This window comes from Argiope bruennichi, chromosome 7 (assembly GCF_947563725.1).
Source record: "Argiope bruennichi chromosome 7, qqArgBrue1.1, whole genome shotgun sequence".
In the NCBI taxonomy this organism is placed as follows: Eukaryota; Metazoa; Arthropoda; class Arachnida; order Araneae; family Araneidae; genus Argiope; species Argiope bruennichi.
In genome coordinates this window covers 59,458,616-59,484,846 of record NC_079157.1, presented here as the reverse complement: position 1 = coordinate 59,484,846, position 26,231 = coordinate 59,458,616, and the positions used below count along the sequence as shown (strand labels likewise).

At 32.0% G+C, this 26,231-nt stretch overlaps 1 protein-coding gene across 1 annotated transcript; it reads right to left on the bottom strand.

Moving 5' to 3' along the window:
* Nucleotides 1–424: 424 nt before the first annotated feature.
* Nucleotides 425–26,231, bottom strand: LOC129976370 (retinaldehyde-binding protein 1-like). The gene is made up of 6 exons (XM_056089905.1): nucleotides 26,078–26,231; nucleotides 22,316–22,475; nucleotides 14,463–14,702; nucleotides 11,045–11,235; nucleotides 6,274–6,384; nucleotides 425–645 (listed from the first exon to the last, which is right to left on the bottom strand). The coding sequence occupies exons 1-6, from the start codon at nucleotides 26,156–26,158 to the stop codon at nucleotides 427–429; spliced, it is 1,002 nt and encodes a 333-aa protein (XP_055945880.1). The 5' UTR covers nucleotides 26,159–26,231; the 3' UTR covers nucleotides 425–426.

The window sequence follows — 26,231 nt, the reverse complement described above, 5'->3', positions numbered from 1 at the left end:
CGTGTTAATTTATATTCGGACACTCAGACAGACGGACTTCCTACAAACAAATTTAACTCAAAACTTGATAGAAATCTTCAAATTTGGAGTAAAGAACGTACATCAAATTTCAACCGTCTAGCTGAAAGAGTTTTTGAGTATATTTGTCACAGACAGACAGACAGATAGACATTTTCTAAAAATGTTTAAATGATTTTTCCGAACTCAGGGTGGTTTAAAACGTGAAAATCTCGAGTTTGAATTATTTTGACGTTTACTATACTTTCTATATACTACGTATACGCGAAAGTAATAATATTATAACGAAGATGAACAAACATATCATGAGAGAAAAACAAAGCAAAACCGTATAATATAACGCTGACAGTCATAGTGTTTGATACGAGCTTTATTAAAATACTCAACAATATAAATTTGTCTTAAATATTAGTAAAGCACTTTAAAAGACAGACGGCGATTCTTAGTTTTCTTGAAGCCATATTCTAATCGCTTATGAAATAACTCTTCCGCTTTTTCTAGTCCAAAGTACTCTAAGCAATTTAGCATGGAGCTATCCTTTAATCTTCCACCGTATTTCTCTGGTAGAATATCAGCAGGGATATGAGCATGCAGACTTTTCCAGTTATCGTTGGGGTGAATAAAAATCTGAAAGAGAAAAAAAAAAAATTGAATTCTGATTTACCAGTTGGATGAAGGTAAGTATAGAAGAAAAAGATGAAAGAAAACTTCTGTTCTGAAACATCATAGCATGATAATGAATTAGAATTAATTCATGTATCTTCACAGTGCTTTGAGAAATTTTCTCTAAAAGCAACGAAATCTTTTACTCATAATGTGTTCTTAATATTCATATAAGTATAATGATATGTCTAAAGATAATTATTAACCCTTTCAGGACTGAAGGCATTTATCCTAGACACACGCGGGACGGAGCGTAAGCGAAACGAATCATCCCACATGGCGGGGTTTTTGCGTCGCTAAGCCTAATTTTGTAAAAAATATCGCAAAAAATAAAAGTCCTAACGCCGTCATTTTTTGCTACCTTTTCAGATTATTAGTTCATTTATAATACGAGCACATTCTACCTCTAGCAAATCGTATTTTGTTGCCATTAAAAACCGAAATCAAGGTTTTCTATAATAAAAAGAGAAGAGCCCAAAATGTATCCTATTGCTACGCAAAATTCAACAGAACTGAACCGAAAAGACTACAGTTACACAGTAATGGCGTAAAAAGAAGAAAATAATTCGGACGAAGGCCAGAAACGCGAATGATTCCATCAAGTGGAAAGTTACACAACCCAGCTCTGTTTATTTAGATTATTCTGACACTCCCCCCCCCCCGCAACAGCTGATGAGAGAAATACCAAAGTCAGGTTGAATAAGAGAAAATTGAAGGTCAGGATATTAAAACTATATTTATTTCAAAAGTAATGGACATAGGGAGCCATTTAGCGGCAATTAAAAATTGTTCCAGTTTAAAAGTTCTTATGCATCACTGTCCAATAAATTCGATTCCCAGAAATGCATGGGTGGTACGCCTGGCTATGAGAGGCGTTCGCAGGTGATGCATATATCACATGCCCGTTGCGAAACGGTTAATACAATGAAAGGTATTGTAGCAAAATATAAATGAAATTCTTTGAAACCTTTATTATTAGTCAAAGAAAAAATATCACAGAGAAATAAAACTGGTATCAATGACAAGCTAATATTTTCAAAATTCTAAAATGCTGTAAAAACAGCTTTTGTGAAATAATATGCACAAAATTGAGAAAAGCTGCCAAATTTCATTTTTTAACTAAGGTTTTGATAGACCTCTTTATTATAATACATCTATTATTCAAGAAGTAACTTCAAGCTTAATTTGAAAAACGTAGATTCAGTAGTAAGAGTGTTTAGAACAATTTTTATACAAATAATATATATATTTACTTTTCAATATAAGAGCGTAAATGAAGCTCATTTTCAATAACAAATACTTTCGTTTCTTGAATATTTTTTCAGTTATTTCTTTCTGGAATTTAACCCTTTCGCGACGGGTGTGTCATATATGCATTACCAACGAACATCTCTCACAGCCGAGCGTCCCACCCATGTATTTCTGGAAATCGAACTCATGGGACTGTGATGCATATATATGCATTCTAAACTGGAACAGTTTTTAAACGCCACTAGATGGCTCCCTGTATCCATTACTTTGGAAATAAATATAGTTTTAGTATCCTGACCTTCAGTTTGCTTTTATGCAGCTTTTGGTATTTTACTCATCAACTGTTGCGGGGGGGGGTTGTAATGTAAATAAACAGAGTTGAGTTGTATTACGTTCCACTTGATAAAATCATTCGCGTTTCTGATTTCGTTTTGAATTCTTTTCTTCTTTTTTTGTTATTGCTATGTAATCATAACTAGTATTTTTGGTTTTACCGTTAGTCCTGTTTATTTTGGGTGGATTTCGGGTACATTTCGCGTACTTTTTTATTACAGAAAGCCCTGGTTTCGGTTTGTTATGGCAAGAAAACGCAATTCGTGCAGGAAGAATGTGCTCAAATTATGAATGAACTAATAATCTAAAGAGGTAGGAAAAATGACGACGTTAGGAATTAAATTAGGACCCGTGCGTGGGTCTAGGATAGAGGCATCCCGTCCCGAAAGGGTTAATCATATATTCTAGATTATCTAGAATAGATAATGTTTCGCCTGAAATTGGAAAAATGCCCATGTTTTATCCTGAATTTTATTTATAAAAAAATAAGCTTACATTAAAATTCAACTAGACCTTATTTTTCAAAATTAAACATTTAACCATCTCATTCTTAAGATAAATTTAGCTCAATTTCCTTAGAATACTGGAAGGCCTAAGTTTATCTTTTAAAGATATGAAAACTTCCACGCCATTTTCAAAAACTGCAATGACATCAATTGTTCTATAGGGGTTGTTATACAAATCATTCCCTTTTTAGCGAATAGCTATTAAACAAATATAGGGTCGGCAAGTAAATGGAAAAAGGAATATATTATTTTCTTTACATTCCATGGCCCATTCACTGTTTTAATCTGATCTGAAATGAATTCTGCCCTTGCGGAAATCTTGATGCCACTAGGATCCACTATGCAACATAATGTATCCTGACTTCTTCCTTCCACGTGACCAAACCAACATCTGACTTAGAACAAGTTTGGTTTAGTAGTGTTGCCTTTTCCCAAGGATCCAGGATAAAATTCAGAGAATGATTCGTCATCTCGAAGAAAATCAAGATCCATTTAGATTTCAAGAATACTAATCCCAAAAGTAGTAATATACACATATATATTTATTTTCTGTTATTTTCGTGTTGTACATAGCATTTATTTGTATTTATATTTATTTTTTCTTGCTCTTTATTATTATTTCTGTCCTCATTTCTAGCAGTCTTTTTTGTTAATAATTTTATTATTATTATTTTTCCTGAATTTTGTAATCACAAACAAATTGTAAGTCTGTTTGCGTATATCAGCATAAGTTTTCAGTTTCTCTATGATAGTTTGCTTAATAAGCCAATGCCATTTCTCGTTTGAATTTCAATCTGTTTATTGCTTTCAGTTTTGTTTAATCCGATATTAAAATCCCCTAACCAAATTTTAATTAATAAATGTCAGACGTTGAACAATTTGGGTCATAGTCACAGCGATGGACAGAACAGGAGCGTCTTCCGTTGTCTCTCCCACTTTCTGCTCATTACACTTTTTAAATAACCCGTAGGTTATAGTGTCAGGGTGTTTAGTGTCCACGAAATTCATCTGCTCGAGCGTCTGTAACGAACAAAGCACGCACCATGTGCATTCAATCACTTATCGAAAATGGAGATTTGGCAGTGGTATTTAGATGATTAGGGAGGGCTCTGCAGTTTCGTTGATAGGGATTTTGTGGTTTTTCCGAATCGACAGATTTATATTTTCATTTATACAATATAAATTTTCATTTCCAATTGCAAGTATAAAATTATCAGATACTCTGAATTAATTGATTCAGTCACGATTATGAATCTCAAAAAAAGTTTTCGAATTTGAAAGTCACAATTTTAATGTATCATTGGATTATTGCATTTTCCAAATTAAAATAAAATATAAATAAGATTTAATTTTTTAATAAATTACCATCCGAAAAATTATCCTTTCCAATTTTTACAGTATACAAAGTTGCATTCCACTGAGGATTAATGGAACTGACGGAAAAACAGTAAAAGTAGAAATTAATGAATTATAAGTATTTTTTAATCTCTTCTTGCTATTTTTTAATATGCAGCCAGCGCTATTTCTCAATTTCAAATTTCTGATAATTTTTTTAGAATTTTAAGAATTTATTTCTAATATTAAGGCATAGAAAATATGGCCTATTTTTTATTAGTTCCTTTATAATTTAAAGCTTTTCAATTCTCAAATAAGTTGTTTACTATAGTATTAAAGGTCTTTGCATGCTGTTAAGGGTCGTCATGGCCTAATGGTAAGGTCTCGGCATCGGGACCGGAGGGTTTCAGGTTCGAGACCCGATTCCACCGAAGAACTGTCGCGTAAGCGCATCTGGTGCACGTTAAATCCATCGGGCCCAAACGTCCTCCTGCTGGTATGATTTGGAAGCTTGGAGAGGGGATGCCAGCTCAGGTGTCGTTCTGTTCATCTGACCGCGATACAAAACTACGAGGCCCGCCCCAAAATAGCCCTAATATTGCTTTAAAACAGGCTGCTAATATACCTAAACTAAACTATTGCATGCTGATTTGAATATGGACGCTTCTTCATATATTTGCTCTGAAGTGAAATGTAGTTGGTTTATTATAATTTCATTTATTAAGCGTTTATAAAATTTCTTTTATTTAATTATGCCTTCAATTGTTTTATGAGTGTTTTTCCTAAATCTTTTGACGCTTGTAGCAATTGCTTTCATTTTATTTTAACTAACTTCTGAAATACAGTATTTTGCTGGGGGAAAAAAATTAAATTTTGCTTTTAAAGATATTATTAATCAATTGTCTAATCTGTGTTATTAAGGTACATTTGCATTTAATTTATGTTCTCATAATCTTAGCGTCTCTTGTTTTAAATAAGCAATCCTCTTCGAAACGCATTTCACTATAAATAATTATAGATCCAAATTCCTGATCTCACGTTCTGATTGCGACTTGAAAACAATTCACTCAAAAGTGAATGTTTTATAATCTCTCTGATACCTCTTAATCGGCGTCTACAACGTTGTAAAGAAGATTCAGATCATATAGAAACAATTTTAATATGCTTGTAAAACAATTCAATTCGCACTTCCTCATATTATCATAAGTAACTATTTCATCACATTTTCTGTCTACCAACATTACTTTGTTATGGCTATCTAGTATTTGTTTTTCTATTGAGTACCAAAGTCTCAAGTCAATAATATTCTTCACATCGATGGTAGCGCCATCTCTAGGAAATAAAGAAAACAACTATTAAAGCTCATATTGCTTTTAAACATAATAGGAGCATATTTTATTCGGCATTTTGCTTCAATACAAATATAGATGCTTTTCAGAATATATCATATTTTTAAACACATTTTATAGGTTTTCGAATATTTTAAGTTGTTTCTAATAATTGATTATTTTTTTATCTGTTCAAGCTTTCGGACATTGTTTTAAGTATTTCTTTTTTGTTGCAATCAATGTCTTACAAATTTTGTAAAATCCTTTCCGTTTATTTACCGGGACTTTTTAAAAATTTCACAAATTTTATTTTGGTTTACACTGACAAAAAAATGCATAAACCTAAAGTGCCGTGTTAGCAAACTAAAAATTGCCAATAATACATCAGGATATTGAAAGATTTTGTATGTGTGTATCCATGCATTCTTCAGCGAGTAATAAAATGTGTTTGGCGACGAACATCTAAGAACAAAATAGGAACAATCCTTTTCTTGAAGATGTGGCGTCTTCTGAGAAAATAAAGAAATTAGTTGTTATAAAAAAACTTTCGAAAACAGTGATTAATAATTTTGTTTATTAAATATTAATTATAGTGTTTTTTAAAACAAAACTGCATTATCTAGTTAATGAATAACCAAATAGTCTCCAGTCTGCCGTATTTAAATGTCCCTGGATTACTACAGAAGTTTGATAGTATATTTCTTTGCTGATAAAAATAATAAATTAAGGTGCGAACTAATTTTTTTTAGAATACTATGCATAACTTATGCATAATTGTGAAAAGCACCTTCATAGGAAAATTTCGCTATATAACAAATAGCTTGTTTAAAATCACTTACCCTTTCTTGAATTTTCTTAGGACAAAAATGGCAACCAATACTGTATAAAGGTGGAAACAGTATTGGAGTATTTACAATGTGGAAACGCTTAAATCGAACTGGTAATGTATTCTGAAAGAGATGAAAGGGTATTTTAAGAAAAAGCTAGGTAATCATAAATTCCGCAGTTAGTTAGATTTCCGTAGCTCATGATACTCGTTGAAAATATCTTTAAGATATACAATTAACCCGTTGAAGACCCTGATCACGTATACGTGATCACGCGTGTCTCCCTTCAGGGCCCACGTTATCATAATGAGCCTTTCCCACTCCATGAGTCCACGATCACATCCTATATGAGATTTCAATTTGGAACGTTTCATTTAAATTTTTAAAGGGCACTAGATGGCGGTTGAAGTCCGTTATAACTTTGAAGTATATCTCGCAGAGTGTTGACCTTCAATATACGCTTTTGGTTCCGATCTTTTCTTTTTTCTTTTTTTACTTGATCAGGGGTATTGAAACATATAACTAATTGCACACGTTCGGCTCTTTCGAGAGGATTGGGCATTAAAAGAGCAATGATTTATTTTGCTCTGGGTTTTTGTTTATATTTTGTCTGCGTCGGGAAAGGATGGAATGTTTATTAGTTTATGTAGTAGGAATAGATTTATCGTGTGCACAGTATCGCTACACGGTATGTTTTTTATTCGGTTCTATTTTATCTTCCCATTACGAAAAAAGTGAGACTCTTTAACAGTCGAATTGTGTGGCATTTGACCTTCGTTAGCGGAAAGGCATTGGTTTCAGTTACGCGTTTCTAAATTTGATAGATGGCATAAACAAACAATTTCTTGGTAAAACAAAAAAGTATGCGTATGATTTAAAGGGACTCGGGCGTTCTTGTTGATGGCTTTTGGGTTTTTTCGTTAGGAGGACATGGGAAAAAGCGTCCAGATGACTGTTGCTCTACGTGAGAATTGAAATATTACAGAGTGTTTATATTTATAACTTTGTTTTCATGTATATATTTGTTTCCGTGTGTAAAGTTAAAAATTGAGTGTTTTGTTTATTCCATTCTACTTTTGTTATAGTCTTTATATTAATACATATTTAGTAGTAATATATTACAAATGTTACTTGCAAAATTGGAGACATTACATAAAAATAATGATTTTATATGTTTTTTTTTTTTTTTTTTTTTTTGTAAAATTAGGCTTAACTGCGAAAACTGGTGACGCTTCACTTCTGGGCGTTCGGTCCTGTAAGAGTGCTTCGTTCTCCATTGGCTGATTCTGAAGGTGTTAAAACAAAATACGAAATGAGGAAATAAAATTGATGAATGGAGTAATGATTATTTTCACCTAAAATAAAGGAAGTAAAGTAATTTCGAAAAAACATTAAATCTATCACAATAAACGACCAAAACGGAATACAGAAACAATATTAACAATCCAAAACAAGAATTATGAGTAATAAAATGAAAATCGTAAAAAAGCCATCAATTCTAGGGAAAAAAGTCAGGATTTGTATGCTTGCGAAGAAGAGGAAGAGTTAACAGGTTAGGGTAAGAAACGTTTGCAGTCGTTGTTATGTTTTATGTCGATATTTCCGGCTGTAATGATGAAGGTATCTTGTTGCGACGTTGAATGGCTTAAAGAACACCATAACGCTTCATGTGTGAAGCATTACAACCGATCAGTTACAATCTGCTGTTGAACACACTGTCCATCGACTTGAAATTCTGCAGGTGAATGAGGGTGGTCACATGGAGCACCTTTCCCTACATCGTCCTGGACTCGATTAATAACTGCTCCAAAAGTGCAATTTCGTCCTAATCTGTTCTTGTTTCTGCAAACAAACTGTTTTTTTCTTTCTTTTTTTTCTCAAACGGAGTATTGTCATTTTTTCCTTACCTTTACTTAATGTGGTTCGATAACAAGGTGATCAGAAACTAGTTAATAAATGTTAATATTGTTTCTATATTCCATTTTGGTCGTTTGTGTTAAATTCAATTCCGGAAAAGATACCCTTTAGCGAACAGTTTGGAACTTTTTTTTTCGAAATTCCGTGAGCGCATCTCGTGTATAGTCTATACACCAAATTGCAATCTGTTCATCCGTTTGAGTTGTAATGATGCTGTTTATAGGGGAAGTTTAATTATAACCACCCTGTATATCGCATCAAAAAGTTTTATATAAATGTTAATAGGCATCAAATTTCTAAAAAATATTGTCATTAATTTTAAAATTAATTGATAAAACTATGCAAATGAGCTCTATATACCAGATTATCTATTTATCAATATTAACTAATTCTTACTAGCAAGATTATCAAATTCAAAAGATATCGGTATTTTGAATAGATTTATTACCTGTAAACTAATATAATCTCTCCTGATGCCAGTTTTAACGGTTTAAGAAATTCTAATTTAAGTAGGAAATATATTATTTCGCCGTAATCAGAAATGATTTTACTATATTAATTGTAATACTTTTACAAAAAGAGTAACAACTTAAATAAGGATAACGAAATATTCTTGAAAATAATCATTCATTTCATAAATTTTTTATTCAAGGCTTTAAATATTTGATGTTTTACACGTTTTCATTGGTTAATTTACTTCACTGATTGACATAAATAAAGGAACGTTAATATATCTATTTTTGTGCAAGGGGTGTTCAAATGAAAAGATACGAAACGACTGTGTGAACGATGCGAACGAAATGTGAGTATAAATGTAGACTTTCTTCAAAGTGTACACAATAGGCCTGAACACAACGATCCCATTGATTAACGAGCCGAAGAATTCCTTGTTCCCAGAATTCCTGTGGCCGTGATGAGATACAGTCCTTCACAGAGTCCTTGAGTTTGATCTCCGAGTTGAAGCGCTTCCCTTTCAGATGTTTTTTCAGGGGACCAAATACATGAAAATCGCAGGGTGACATGCCTGGGCTATAGGGCGAATGGTCGAGCTGCTACCACTTGAACTTAGCCAGTTCCGTGTGTGTGATCCTGTAGATGTGTGAACACGTGTTATTATGGAGCAGAACCACACCCTCCGTGAGTAGCCCCGGTCTTTTGTGCTTGTTGGACCTCCGTAGTCTTCGGAGTGTCTCATAGTACACTTCGGAGTTATTGGTTCTTTTGTGCCTGTGTCATCCTGTTTTCACATGCACTGCCACGTCAATTGGACGGCATTCTTTATAAGAGCCTCTGCTCTGTCTTACGCACTCAGACGCCCGCGCATGCTCTGATCTAGGCCGAAGACTCCAATCGCATCCCTAGACTTCTCGCTAATTTTTCCCATAGCTTCATAGGCAAATACGTTAACGGTTACGTTGTTATGACGTTTTGTACCTTTTCATTTGAACATCCATTGTAGAAGTCATAGAATATTTAAAGCAATACCATTTTTATTGAAAGGTAGGATTAAGGGCCCATAGGATTTCATTACTTTAAGAATATCAGGAACAAATTGTTATTTGGGACTTGCAGGATGTTTTGTAAGCCACCCTGCTTCCCGAATATAAGCTATTGTTTTCTAATTTCATTCGAAAAATGAGAAACGATAGTCATCACCAGAGTGTTCCAGAGATCTCAGAATTGATAGACCACTCCATCCCAAACACACACACACACACACACACACACACACACACACACACACACACACACACACACACACACACACACACACATACACACACGCACGCACACACACACACACGCACACACACACACACACACACAAAAAAAAAATTGGTGGAATAATTGGGAATGAATATTGTAGATACTTTTAAATTTTTTATTGTATCTTAAGCTGAAAGAAATAAATTTCAGCTATATTTCATGATAATGGATTTGTTGTTAATATCTGTACATTAACTCAAATCACGGAATTAAACCTTTAAAAGGCCATATTTTTGTAGTCATTATTTTAAAATATTTTTAGGCTTGAAATTAGAATAAGAAAATGGATTCATTTAACTTATTAGATAAATTTAATTTGATTAATTAATTACTTTGGTTAATAATAATTAAGTAACAAATCAAGACACATCATTTTGTGTAAGATAAAGAACTGAAGCATCTAATATTCTGTCTTTCTAAAAAAAATCTGTCAGAACTTATACCAACCTACATCATTTCATACAAACATTGATAAATTTGGTGGGAAGCATACTTCCCACGGCCCTAGAAAGAGTTAAATGAACCTTAGAAATCAATTATGACATGAATTGTCAAAAAATGTGCTTCTTATATAAAAAAATGGCCAAAGAAGTTAACTATTTTTGTGAGACCACTTATGATATTCATATTATACTTATAACCATACTTAACTAATCCAAAGTTTTTAACTACTTTTTTAATAAACTATTTTAAAGCAATTCAATCAAATTATCTTCTCCAGCAGCAACAAATGAGGATAAAGTAGTGTAAGCAAAATTATTGATATTATCATTTGGAAAATATAGTTCTTGATTCATACTAATACGCTGTTACAAATGTTTTGTTTAAATGTCCCAAGAAATGAAACTGAGTTGGAAATATAATAAATTTACGAAGTCACTGTCGCTGTCAAATTGACCCAGGATACCAGTATTAGATTAAAGTTTCGAGACTAAAGGATTAAGAAATTGGAAAAGACTGGATTAGGATTCAAAATTCAAAATAATTATAATGACAAAATAAAAATCTAAAGACCATAGGAATTCGAAATATTTGTCACGATAATATTTTATAATTGTTCAGTGACTGACATTACAAGATTCATATTAAAGATTCTCACCAACATCGAATCCATAAACCATTTCAATTTCCATGGTGTGTGCTCACGTAAGCCACGAAAAGTGAAACCAGCAAAATCGCATATAAGGTTAAGGCCACATATTTGATTAACTGGATTTTCTACAAGCATGCATGTTGCTAGACATTCTAAATATAAACGCTCTTCAAGGGAGTATTCATTGTAATCTATCCCTGAAATAGAGAACGAAGAAATTATTAAAATAACACATTACTTAAAATGGGTGGTCTTTTTTTTTTTTTTTTCAAAAATGTATAAACAAAATAAGTGAAAGTGATGGAAAACTTTCGTTTATATTATATTAAGAAGAACAATATATTTTGGGAGCTTAGATTTTAAAATGAGTTTAAAGTTCCACAGCATGCGATAATGAAGCCAAAATGGTTATATGATTTTTTTCTAATTATGCAGCAATTGCAGCAAAATCCTTACAAATTATCTTGGATAATGTATTTTCTCAGAACGTTATTCTGTACTTCATCTTGTGGTGAAAGCTTATAAGTCAGTTAATATCTACGCTGCACGAGCAATTGCTTTTATATCGTGGTCATGTTACTGGACTGCGAACCACAAGGTCCCAGGTTCTATCCTCGCACATCTCAATCCGCAATATTGGTGACCTCGGGCGATGAACTTTCAACCTTCGTACAGCTGTTGTGGCGCCATCTACCTACAGCAAACCCGAAGTCGTCAGATTCACTTGACGCAGCACCCCAAAGTCGTCAAAATCACTTGAAGCAGCTACACAAAGCCGTCAGACTCACTTGATGCAGCAACACAAAGCCGTCAGACTCACTTGGCGCATCAGCAACAGCAACCACTCCCCCACACACGCTGGCCATAACGCTTGGCGCAGCAGCCATATCGTTCGTCTCATCTCCGACTCACTGGAGGAAGAGTCTGTGGTGAAAGCTTATAAGCCAGTTAACAGCTACGCTGCACGAGCAATTGCTTTTATATCGTGGTCATGTTACTGGGCTGCGAACCACAAGGTCCCAGGTTCTATCCTCGCACATCTCAATCCGCAATATTGGTGACCTCGGGCGATGAACCTTCAACCATCGTACAGCTGTTGTGGCGCCATCTACCTACAGCAAACCCTAAGTCGTCAGATTCACTTGACGCAGCACCCCAAAGTCGTCAAAATCACTTGAAGCAGCTACACAAAGCCGTCAGACTCACTTGATGCAGCAACACAAAGCCGTCAGACTCACTTGGCGCTTCAGCAACAGCAACCACTCCCCCACACACGCTGGCCATAACGCTTGGCGCAACAGCTGTATCGTTCGTCTCATCTCCGACTCACTGGAGGAAGAGTCTGTGGTGAAAGCTTATAAGTCAGTTAATATCTACGCTGCACGAGCAATTGCTTTTATATCGTGGTCATGTTACTGGGCTGCGAACCACAAGATCACAGGTTCTATCCTCGCACATCTCAATCCGCAATATTGCTGACCTCGGGCGATGAACCTTCAACCTTCGTACAGCTGTTGTGGCGCCATCTACCTACAGCAAACCCGAAGTCGTCAGATTCACTTGACGCAGCACCCCAAAGTCGTCAAAATCACTTGAAGCAGCTACACAAAGCCGTGAGACTCACTTTGCGCATCATCAACAGCAACCACTCCCCCACACACGCTGGTCATAACAGCGCAACAGCTATATCGCTCGTCTCATTTCCGACTCACTGGAGGAAGAGTCTGTGGTGAAAGCTTATAAGCCAGTTAACAGCTACGCTGCGCGAACAATTGCTTTTGTATCGTGGTCATGTTACTGGGCTGCAAACCACAAGGTCCCAGGTTCTATCCTTGCACATCTCAATCTCTCTACAATATCTTCGCTGATAATGCTTGCTGATTAGGTATTACAAAATTTATGTTCAAAAACAATGTATTCTTTGGAACAGAGAGTATTTCTTGACTGATTCCATCTCTTGTATATGGTATTGAATCAAAATGAAATTTTAAGCCAATTCGATGGAATCCTGCAAGAAATAAAGGATAAATTGTGATAAACGAATGCAAAGCTGCAAATGGCACGAAAAGTGAACATCCTCCCTGTCTGAAAGAGCAGAATACCATGCATAAGAACCTTGCAGGCGAATGTTTATCATCAAACAAATGATTCTGAAACGTTCACATAATTTTCAGGTCCAAAATGGACTCGAGTGAATGGACTTGCTATCAGGGATTCCGTGATACCGAGTTCATTCAAAACTAGAAAACTCGGTTTGGAACACGAAGAATGCCCCGAAACCATGCCATGCATCCCTATCTGTGCCTATTTTCACTCTTAATTCAGACTCATTAGCCCGCTTGCTGCTGTTGTGAATATAAGTGCCACAAACACAAAATATATATTACAATTTTTTTTTTTTTTTTTGCAAGCAATATCCATTCAAGGAATATTTACTTCACCAGCAAAATATATTTTTTATTTTCACAACTTCATCTATAAACATAAATGGTGCATTTGAGATCTGAGAAGTTTCCTGCTTCCGATTGCATCAATTATGCAAAGTGCCCAAATAAAGGTTTGGAATGCCTTTTCTTCTAATGAAATAGTTAGCCCATTTGTCTGATTGCAAGTGATTACGGCAGTACACTTTCTTGACATTTTGCATGAATTTTTATGGTACACAATATCTTTAGTGAGTCCAGGATTGTATAGCACGCAAAGCGTTTACTATCAACATCCAACCAATTAATGTTCCCAGTTTTGACTTGGTTGATTGTACGATTATTTGTTGATTGTACATATAGGGCATGCTTACGGTAAGCAACATGGATTAGTTTTCTAAGATTCACCGTCTTTGATTGCTGTTACTTTAAGTGATGATATTTGGAACACAATGTGTTCTGCCACAAACCATAAGCTGTAGAATTGGGACATTCACTGTTCGTTTCGGTATTCCAAGACTACCACATTTCGATGATTCCACCCCGCTTAAGAAGACGATTTGAAAGGATATGTTTGTGATGTATTGAAGACTTGTAGTGCAAGCTTTGTTTGTTAAAAACGCTTGTCCAGGTAGTTCTGGGAGGAGACAGGATATCTCAGAATACACAAAGAATGTCCGAATATGGATTTGCTTAGTTGTTATCAGTTAAGCGGAGGCCCCTTTCGTATATCAACCTCTTAAGAACATGATGCGGTTTTTGATGGGGGTTGTGGATAATTTCTTTTCTTTGAAAGTTCCAATATTCTGAGATCTGAACTAAATTAATTTTAGGAATAAGAGTGTATATGATTGGTTAGTGAGTCCACGCCATCTTGCATCACAGTAGATGATTTTTTCATTTTAATCTAACTGAATAATTCTTATTTCAATTAATCTTTTAATTAAAATGAAGAATATATATATATATTGAAAATGAGAATAACTACTTGTTATATTTACCTGCAGATAACATTATAAGCAAGGAATTGTCTTGCAGTCTGTAAGGAGATATAAAGAAATGTCGTAAACTTCTGGCTTTGTGGTAAGACATGGAAATTTTTCTGAAGCCATCAATGAGTTTTTCTTCCTTCTGGTAGAAATTCTTTATTCTACGAAGTGCTTTCGTTGTATCAAATTTAGTTACTCTCAGGGCTGATAAAAGCATTGTCTCATCTAAACAGGGTTCAATATCAGTACAACCTACAGATAAAAATTAATAATATTTTTTCGAAAGTTTTTAAAAAGGATTAATCTGAAACAGAAATGTGGAATTAGAATTGGATGACTGGCAATGACAGAAAATTATGCATTTAAATATTATTTGATGTCCAAACAAATAAGAAGTAAAAAATAATAAAAATTTCACAAAGTTTCCACGTAAATATTATTTATAAAGTCATTAAAATGCATATAGCTTACATTTTGTTTCATTTGAATTTTTAAAAAATTCGTTGGATAGAAATAAATGATTTATTTTGCTTAGTTAAGAATCCGTACATGGACGTGTACATGATTATAAAGCGCTTCTCAAAAATATATGGACAGGCGATTTTTTGAAGTAACAGTTCAAAAAATGAAGCAATTATCATGAAAAAAATAATAAGCATCTGTAATCATAATATAAGTTTATTACAACAAAGAAGTACAGTGTAGTTTTTATAGAATATGTGTAAAAAATAATAATAAAAATTGGATGTCCCAAAAATATATGGACTTTTCAAATATTTTGTATTTAAATTCAAATTTTGTATCCATTGCTTTTAATTATATTGAAAATCCTATCAGACATGCTTCGAACTAAATTTTGAAGAAAGAGCGGCTCTAAAGAGAACCAACTCTGCTCTATTTGTTGCTTTCAATCCTGAATAGTCGAGAACTGACGACCATGAGCCTACACATCCCGTGCAAGTACTCCCCAAAGGTTTCCCATGGGATTCAGGTCTGGGATAATAGCTGGCCAGTCTATAACAGTCACTGGATTCTAAATAAACCAAGCTGTTGTTAAGTGCGAGGTGTGAATCGACGAATTATCCGGTTGGAATTTCCAGTTTTTCACTCCTAGGATATTTCCAATTGGAAATAGATTGCATTTGAGGACATTTTGATAATATTCAGAGGTCTGCCGATCATCAAAAAAAGCAATATCGGTTGTTCCGTTGAAGCAGAACGCGTCCCACACCATGAGAGAACCCCCTCCTTGTTGTCGACTAAAGAACTCATGAGGTCCTCGTCGTAAATCATGCCAGTAGTATGCCCAGCCATCAGGGCCATTTAAATTGAATTTTTTTCGTCACTGAAGAAAACATTTAACCATTCATCCGTCCAATGCATGTACTTTTTAGCCCAAAGAACGCGTGCTTTTCTGTGGTGCAATTTCAGCATAGGTGTCCGACGCATTCTGCGATATCTATGAAATTTGCTTGACTGCATGCGACGATGAACAGTAAATCTTGAAGTTGGAAGCTCTAAAGTCCTCGTAATTTCACGAATATACTTCTTCTGGGTTGAAACTGCGAGCAAAATGTCGCTGGGATGTTTTTCTTGGTCTTCCTGAACGCTTTTTTACAATAGAATGTGCATCTTTCGACAAAATTTCATAGATTCCAGATCTGCAACGCTTCATTTGTTTAGCAATATCAGAAATTTTAACATTTTGAGCTTTTAAACGCCAAATTTTAGCTATATCAGCAGCAGAGAATTAAACGTTGCGAGTCATTTTTCAACTACACGAGAATTGAAGAACGAGCTGTGATTTTATGCTCCGAAGTTGTTACGTCAGATGTATAGACCGCAGAATATGCAAATTTTTTGATGCAGAAGAAATAAAAGCGATTTTTTTCATTGTCCGTATATTTTTGGGACATCATATTTTGAATTTTATTTTTTTACACACAATCTGTGATACATGTACAATATTTCTGTATTGTAATATACGTATTTTATGATTCCATATGCAAATTATTTTTTTCGTGTTCATTGCTTTATTCTTTCAACGGTTACTTCAAAAAATCGCATGTCCATATACTTTTAAGACGCACTTTAGGAATATATAATCCGCCACCATCAGTAGAGCTGGGTGGGATAAAAAAATATACTCCCACCCTTTTGATTTGTGCTATATTGGATGCAAAATATCCACTTTTGCCTTGACATCTAGGACCTTAAACAGATTTTTTTGATATTTAAATTGAGTGATTTGTCGGTTTGCGACTATCTAAGTATAGAAAAAACAGCAAACGAGCTGAGGCCTAAAATTTCTATAACATTATATTTATACTGATTGATTATATTTTCCCTCCTAGGAACAAATTGAAGGTTATTATTAACCTTTTCTTTAAATATGTTTTTTTTTTAAATTTTGTAATCGACACTGCATTTTTCTCATAATGGATCAATATTTCTTTTAATATAATTTTAGCGTCCAATTTCGATTCGAGTGCTTATTCGATAATCCATCTAAAAGAAGAAAAAAAAACTTCTGAAATAAATATATATTTACATTTAAAATGTAATATACAGGGCTTTTTTCTTAAGTTTTCTACCAATATACATGGTGTATTCTTCTATAATTTTTGTTGTTTAGATCCAAGACATTGCTAACTGAACATCTGTCCGTGTAGACGGTTGCCGCTTCTAGTAAGATAAAGAAACACATAAAATTCTAAATCTAAATCTAAAATGACACGATTTCTCTTCATTTTGGGATGAACAGGTTAGGAAAGTAACAATCCCTACCCTAAAGGCAACAAGAACTAGATGTCTTGCTGTCATCGGCTGAGTCTTTCTTGAATTTTTAACTTTCATGGCCTAGTTATCAGAATTTAGTAGGTAATGACAATAAAAACAATGTCAAACACAAATAATAATAATAAAGTTATGAAAGTATAACAGAAAACAAGAAACGATAAATAATTATAGAATAATAAAATTATCCAATTAGATTTTACTGAAAGAAAGCTATAAAATTCTTCTTCTAATAAAAGAGAGTATGTGTAAACCTTGCCAATTAGTTTGGCTTTTTGTTAGCCAGTGCTACCTAATTTGATCCAAATAAACAAAGTAAAAAGGACTACCTTGGAGTGGTTTTTTTCTAAAAGTTTTAATTAGAATTTTAATTAATAAAAATTAAACGAGATTTTTATTTTCTTATCCTGACTTTTTCCAAAATTATAATTCCAAAAATGTAAATTAGCGAAAATATTTCACACAATAAATAATATTAAAATTTTATTTAAACAAAATTGAAAAAGTTGGCGAAAAATCACACCCTGTTTATCGATAGCGTAAAAAGGTAATCTTAACCGATCAAGTAGGATTAAGTGGTTATTCTTACCAACATTTTATTTATAAAATGCTGTTTGATGTAATACACAACACACAAATGAGGAAAAAATTAACATTTCGTATTTCCTATTGAATAGACTAATTTTTAGGACAAATGTCAAACATGCATAAATATGTGCTTTTTATATTTTAATGTAACAATAAATAGAATGGACAATTCAAAATCAATAAAATAAGTAATATAAATTTGCACTTCAAAGGGCTAGTTACAGTTTTATTAAGCAGATGAAATGCTCTATACCTGGTGAATTTTGATCCAATTGGTTGTTTGATTTTATAAAGGCTAACCGTCTCTGGAGGCTTTCTGATAAATATTGATTGCGCTTAAATTTGAATAAATCTCTGATGCAAAGTATGAAATTTATCATTACTTCATTCTAATATTTTTAATCATTAAATATTTATAAACATTGATGCGTAATTTTAAGTCTTCCCCTTATTCTTTTTGTCATGTGCATTTGGTTTCAACGAAAAAAATCAATTTTTGATTTTTAAATTGTAATAGTGTGGAAAAGTTGCCTTTTGATGTAGATAAAATAAATTATAAATATGAAAAATAGTGGGGTAGGTGTTAAAGTGCAGCAAGGATATTAAAGTTTCAAGAAATTGAAAGTTTTGTTACATTTAATTATTTTTTCTTTTATACGAAATGATCAACTTTTGATTTTTAATTTGTAATAGCACGGAAAAGTTGCCTTTTGGTATAGATAAGATAAATAAAAATTAAAAAATATATATTAGAGTACATCTTGAGGTGCCGCAAGTGAGTTAACGTTTCACAAAAACACACTTTTTGCAATTTTTTAAGGATTTTTGCGTGTCTCGATTATGAAATAAAAAGCTATAAACAGGCGTTGTTATATGAATAAAAGTATAAAAACAGTTTTCTATTCCACTGATATGGCACTGAGTCGTCGTCAGAACGGTTGTTATTGTGGTAAAGCGGAGATTGTCTGCAGCCGATGATAAGGACAGAGCTGGTTTCAAATCAGTAGCTTTGCCGAGTTCAGTTGAGTTGGCATCTCCGCTCCGTCTATTGTGTAACTGATTTCTTAGTTTGTGCGCTTGTATGCTTTGCTGCGAGTAAAAATGGCTTGTCTAAGTTAGTGAAGACTAGACAAATATCGGAGTATTCTGTGTTTGGGAAATTTAGTGATTTGCTTGAAGTTGAACTCACTACTTACGAATCTAGTGCTACTGTTATATTATACAAAACGTCAAAATTGCTTCAGAGAAGGATCCTTCTGTAAGCGAAATATGTGACACTTTAATTCTCATAATATAACAAATGTGGTCAAGAGCTTCTATTCCCGTTTCTTCTAGCAAAAGAGTTTTATAAATGATAAAAGCTTATCATGCTAAATACAGGAAGTTATTAAATTATTATTGTGCATGAACCAAATCTGATTATCTGATTAAGTCTAGTCACATGACATCGAGGTACCTGTACCTGTTCCAGTAACCTATTTTCTAATAGTTAATTTCCCGGAGCAGCATTGCAGTTTTATTGCTTACTGTGTAAAAAAAAAAATGAAAACTATATTTTTTTCTCCGCCATTCAGCAACGGAAGAAAATCACATAATTAAATATTTGATGAAACAATGTACACGGTCTGAATTTCAGGGCATAGTTGAAAATTATAGTAGACATTTCCCAAGCCAAAATTCCGAAATATTATCAAAATTAAGCGACACATCACTATTCAATTTTTAAAGGATATAAAAAATTATTTTTGTGCCATAATATTTTTAAAAGTTATCAGAGAAAACAAGAAATCCCATTCAATTTTTAACTAACTGTAATTCAAGTTTTAAAAAAAAGTTCGCCCCGGGTTAAATTTTTCAACTCTTCATAGTATATTTGTACCAAATTCAATAACTCTATTTCCAATAACTTAGCTTGTACAGAGTAAAAGTATACACATATGCAACCACATTCTTCTTGATTTTTAATGCAGGTGGTTTTAATTCTTTATTAAATAAAATGTTATCAATCGTATGGTTGAAAAATAACAAATATGTGAACTAAAATTTCACTTGAAATGAAACGAAGGAGCACAAATTTCAAAAGCTGATATTTGCACAACTATATTGAATCCAAAAGTGGGAAAACCAATCATAATTTTGATACATTTTTATAATCATGCGTTTTCAAAAATCTGAAAACTCATTATTTATTTCATAGGAAGTAGAATACATGTTTCTCAATAAATATTTTAATTTATTTAAATATTTATTAATATGTAATAAAAACCATATATTAATTAAACGTTATCGTATTTAGAAATAATTATGATATCGATGAGTTCTGCATTTTAGATGATATTCCTTTAATTAAATGGATGAAGAAATTAAATCTTCTGACCTCTATAACTAGCATGTCATCGGTGAATCATCGCCCAACATAACTCTTCCTAAAGTTGCAATTTACGTCTAATAAACGAGCTCCATTGCAAAATGTCATTTACGGTGAATCATCGCCCAACATAACTCTTCCTAAAGTTGCAATTTACGTCTAATAAATGAGCTCCATTGCAAAATGTCATTTACGGTGAATCATCGCCCAACATAACTCTTCCTAAAGTTGCAATTTACGTCTAATAAACGAGCTCCATTGCAAAATGTCATTTACGGTGAATCATCGCCCAACATAACACTTCCTAAAGTTGCAATTTACGTCTAATAAACGAGCTCCATTGCAAAATGTCATTTACGGTGAATCATCGCCCAACATAACACTTCCTAAAGTTGCAATTTACGTCTAATAAACGAGCTCCATTGCAAAATGTCATTTATAATTTAATTTTGATACTTTTTATCTATGTCGATTAAAATGTGGAGAATAATTAATAATAATCTAAAATTTGTTTGGAATTTTCATAGCTTTTAATTTTCATATTGAAGCACTTGATTAAGTCTTTCATTTCTAATATCGTTCTAGTTCAAATATCTCAGAATAATAGAATGTTCAAATTTCTTTTTCAAAGATACGTTAAAACATCGAATACCTCACAAATTACTGACTTTTCATCGACTTATTAAGACTTTGACTTAAGGTGTTAAGACTATGACTTCTCATCGAGTTATTAAGGTGTCGATGTACAAAAGTAGACCCCCATTTAACCCGTAACTGGAGACTTGAATTTCCTCATGCCGACACTGAAGTATGGAGTCAAAATGACTCCACTGTTATTTTTCTTTTTTGTCTTTAATTAACAGCATTCGAATTAATTTTGGAAACACAATACATTCTGAAAACATGTAGTTACAGAAATTATTAAAAATATTAATATTAATAATGTAAAATGTAATAATATTAAATGTTGGAAAGATGTTATAAGAAAAATCTAAACAATCTTTTAATGACTACTTGCTTCATTTAGATATTACGGAATGACATTAATTTTAATCACTGTCAGAATTTAATAAACAAAAATAAAGAATACAATAGTTTAAAATATTATCTTAAGAATATTTCTTTGTTCTTTTTGCATTATGCAAATTAAAAACATTTTCAGAGACATGGAGTCAATGATTCCATAAATCACAGCAAAAACTATGAAATAGAATAATTCGGTTATACGCATGTGTTCATGCTTAGACTTTTGCCAATACTGCTGAAAAAACTACTTTTAGGTACTGAGGAGATGATTATATCTAAGAACAAAATACCACGTGCTAATCAGAGCTAATGAACAACGCGGAGTCATTTTGACTCCCGTCTCCAGTTACTGGTTAACTAAGGAATAATAGACAAATATATGCTCATACATCCTTTCAGAATTCCTAGAAAATCTCCCTGTCTATTTAAACCACCTGGGTGATCGTCTCTAATAAGCAAATCACGCGCCATGGTTAATCAATCAGCCTCACTTTACGAAACATGATGGAAATTTTGAAGTGATTTCTAAGCATATTGGGCGTCCATCGTGATTTTGTGGAAGGATTGTTTAGAGCTTTTCAGTTTTGATAGAGTTAAAACCGCAGATATTCAATGAAATAGCGAATATATATTTATTTGTTTGTTTGTTTCTTATTGCACTTGCCACTGACAAGCCCGCTGTTACGAAGACAGCGATTTAAGCCTGAGGGGGACGTCTCTTATTTTTTATAGCAGCGCCAACTAGGGCCAAGAGTACGACTTTGCCACTCACGCATCATTCATTCGCTTGCACAACCCCTTTTTACAGGAGGGCACATTCACACATCTCACAGATAGAACAACAGAAGAACAACCATGCCCAAACCGGGACTCGAACCCGGGACGCCCAGATCACGGGGAAGACGCGCTACCCTTATGCCAGGACGCCGGCATATATATTTATAACATATATAAGTTTATTTTTAATAATTTTATTAGATTCTAGATCAAAAATATCTTTGGTAAGAAACTTTTTTTTAAAAAAATGGTATGAAACCATGTTTGAAATTTATTACTAATTATATATAATATTTTGAAATATTCTTACTTTTTAAGTCTCTCCGAAGTATTTTAAGGGAAGAAGCTCTGTTTTCTGCCGTTTCATTTATTTCTTTCTGCCATACCTGGACTGAAGGATCATCTATGTCTACTGCATCAAAACGTAAAAATTTGGTGCTGGAATTGTCCATTATAAAAACAGACTTACTCTGAAATGATGGTAAACATTATAAAGTAATTTTACAAATATTTCTTTTTTAACAATTCATATAAAGGTAAGATATGCAAGTATGGGTTCATTATTCTTATAATTTGATAATACAAATGAAAGAAAGTGAAAAAAATGTCCGTTACATACTTTTCGAAAATTTTTATTGGTGATAACCCAGAAAAAAAATTTGGATTCTTTATTTTAATCTCCTGGGAGTTCTCAGTGGAGATTTTGCTCTTAAATATTTTATGTAAATGTTTAAAAGCTCTAAGGACAAAATATTTGATTAATATACATGCAAATATATATTTAATATTTGCTCTTAAATATATTTATGTAAATACTTATAAATATATGTCTTGTCACTGTTTCGTCGAATAGATAGTTTGCATGAATATAAAATATTTAATTTAAATTTAATCTCTAATTTGTAAGATGATGATCGTAATCCATCCAACGAACAAAGAAATGGCCTAAGAGATCGAGTTCTGTGACTAAAAATTTAAGTGACTAGGTGATCTATTTAAAATTGCATGCCATCTTACGTCAATGTTGCCTTTTACGATTATTTTAACGATTATTGAATTAGAATTACGATTATTAAAATTATGCGATTGAATCTCTATTTCACTTTCTGTCTTTACTAATAATAAAGATGAAAAAGCCTGTATGTCTTAGTGTATTGCTGGCGCTCTATAGGCTGGATCGCTTGATCTAATGTTAAAAAAAATTTGCATTTATCTGTCTTGGATGGTGGGAATGTATATCTCGAAGCGAAATTTTTAAAATTAACTAAACGTTGAATAATTGAAAAAAAGGCTGAAAATAAAATTAAGCTGAATTTTGAAATTTTTTTGTGATATTTTTGAAGATATTACAAAACAAAAATGCATTTTTTATCGTTTGATAATTTTAAAATATGTTGCTTTGATTATAACAGTTTTAAAATCGTGTACATATTTTTGCGAATTTTTGCAAGTTTTTAAAGTTTAGAATTTAAAAATTCTTTTCTTTATTTCCAACAGTATATTAACTGTTGCTTTTTTTATTTCTTATCTAATGAACATTTTAATTAAAACTTTAAGAAAATGACTTTGAGCTCCAGATTCTCAGCTTCTAAAGAATATAAACTTTGAAACTCTAGGTGTAATGGTACGTTTTAAATAAAGCCTACGTACACACACACTAAAACATTTCTTTATATAGATGTTATTAAAATTATGCAACGCATAATCATGGTATACAGTCGATTTCCATTAAAAATTTGCAGTTTACGTTATTCACATTTTTTTTTAACATAAAATGCTGGTTTAGCTTGTTTTAGAGAAATGGCATAAAATCAAAAAGTTAACAACACATTGTTTTATTTTCTTCTGATTTATTGACAATGTTTCGTTATGATTCTATAAAAGAATTAATTATGCTTTTAATGAAGTGAATTGAAAAGCGAAGTTTCAATACTTTTTTCTGGATATTTTTCACTAGGTATTAGCAATAAGACGTTTTAATTTGTATCAAAATAAAGCTACATTTGTATAAAAAAATGCTTTTCAGTTTTGATAACTATATCGTCTTTAAGTTGAAAAAACAAAACTGCATTTATTTATGTAAGAATATGATGTTGTTTGGGGAATATGATTGGGATTGTAATGTGGAAAATTGAATAGATATAAAGCCCATGGGTTTTCGAAGATTACCAAATTATAGAAACTTGGTTAAAATTGGAATAATAGAAAATGTGTAACATCAGATTTCAAATCCAAAGCATTAGATTTAGATTCTGAATTAGCAATATCTGTTCTTATTTCTAGTTACATTATGAAAGATACTTCTGCAGTAAGATTAAAGTAGGAAATTTAATTGATATTATTCAAAATTGTTCAGATGGATCAATTCATTAATGTATTTCACGTGACCAAATATTATTTAAAAATTCATGCCCTGATTAAGCAAAATTTATATTGTAAAATAAAATTGTTCGCACATAACTTGATTACAGTTAATTCACTTGTAACAGATTTCATTTTTTTTAATTCAATGATTTTTATATATTTTTATTGTATCTGTATTATTTTACTACTAAACAGAGAATTATAATATACATGTATATGTATAAGTAGGCTTCCACATTTGCTTATAAGTTTTGACCACAATGATTGAGAAATGTATTTTTTTTAAGTCATGGCTGATGTGTTGTCGTAGGATTACTGTAGCTTATACTCTAACATACAGTAATACATTTAGGCAAAAATAAAATTTAATGCTTTCAATTAACTTGAAATAATTTGATTATTCGTTAGTTTAATAATGATCCTTATGGACAGTTTGAGCTCAAAAGTATAAAAAAATCAGCTGTTTTAAGGCCAATAAAGTGAGCGTATATTCTTCACCATATAAAGTCAACTTGTAAATTATGTTGTTTTAACTATGATAATCATGTAAAAAAAAATCCTTATGGCAAAGTTTAAAACAAATTCTTTATAGCAATATTATCAAACGAATATTAATTTTTAGGATAAAAAAACAAATAAAATTAATTTTTCTGTAAAACAACTATAATTTCGTCCATTTTGTTAATAACTGAAATATCGTTTGCAATTCTGTTAGTTCAGTTTTTCTAACGAAGTATTTCGGAAAAAAATTTCAACATTTCAAATATTTTTTTGTTTTTACATTTCAATATTGAGAATTTTTTTTCCTATCAGAATGCAAAAGATTATTTAAGACTTGTAAATGTATTCTTATAAAATTGTAATATAGTTCAGAATTATTCTTGTGAAATTAAATTGGTTTTGAAATACAAAAGTTGCTTTTTTTATAATATATAAAATATTTATAATTTTTATAGATCATTTCATTTTTATTTCATCTAGAGATCTTTTTTGAACATTTGAACGAATTTTAATAATTCAAAACGTCTGCGAATTTGTTCTCTGCTGCTTTTTCTCATGATGAATTAAATAAATTACTATCTATGAGATTTTTTCATCTCTTATTATGTCATAATCTATCTGCACAACATATTTCGCATTAATTAGATATCTATTTGAAACAGCTGATTGACATCTATGTGTTATTATTTCAAAATAAAATGGTGTCATGGTTACTATGCATTCTGATTTGTCATTTCTTGCAATAAGTGATTTGTGCTTTACATTGGAAATTAGTATATCAGATGTTTGAGATTCTGCATATTCCAACCAAGCACATATACTAATTTTAAATATCAAATAAATAACAAAAATAATTTATGGCTAATGCATAATTAAAACATTTATGGTTGTTATAAACTTTTCTTTGTTCATTTGCTCGAGTTGCCTTATATATTAGAAATACATGATTAATCGCTTGTACCTGATGTTATAGAATTAATTTTCATTGGTATAATATCTATTTTCAATTTAAAAAGGCTTACAATTAATCTCTTTAACATGTATTAATATAATTATATACACAATCATTAGTTATACGATTTTAAAAAATATGATATTATAATATAAACATAATTAGTCTGACGTTCAGCAAGTTTATAAATTTAAAACAATAAATATCACTAAAATTAGAAATGCAAATAATAAACAAAAAAAAAAAATTACTTACTTCATTATTACTTATATCCGCAAACGTTTTCAAGTTATATGCAATTTTCAAAATACTTTCATTCCAACAATACTGTTTCATATAAACGAAGTTGTTCCATTATCTCCATTTAAATCGTTAATTTTCAACATATATTCTGATATATGTTACTGAC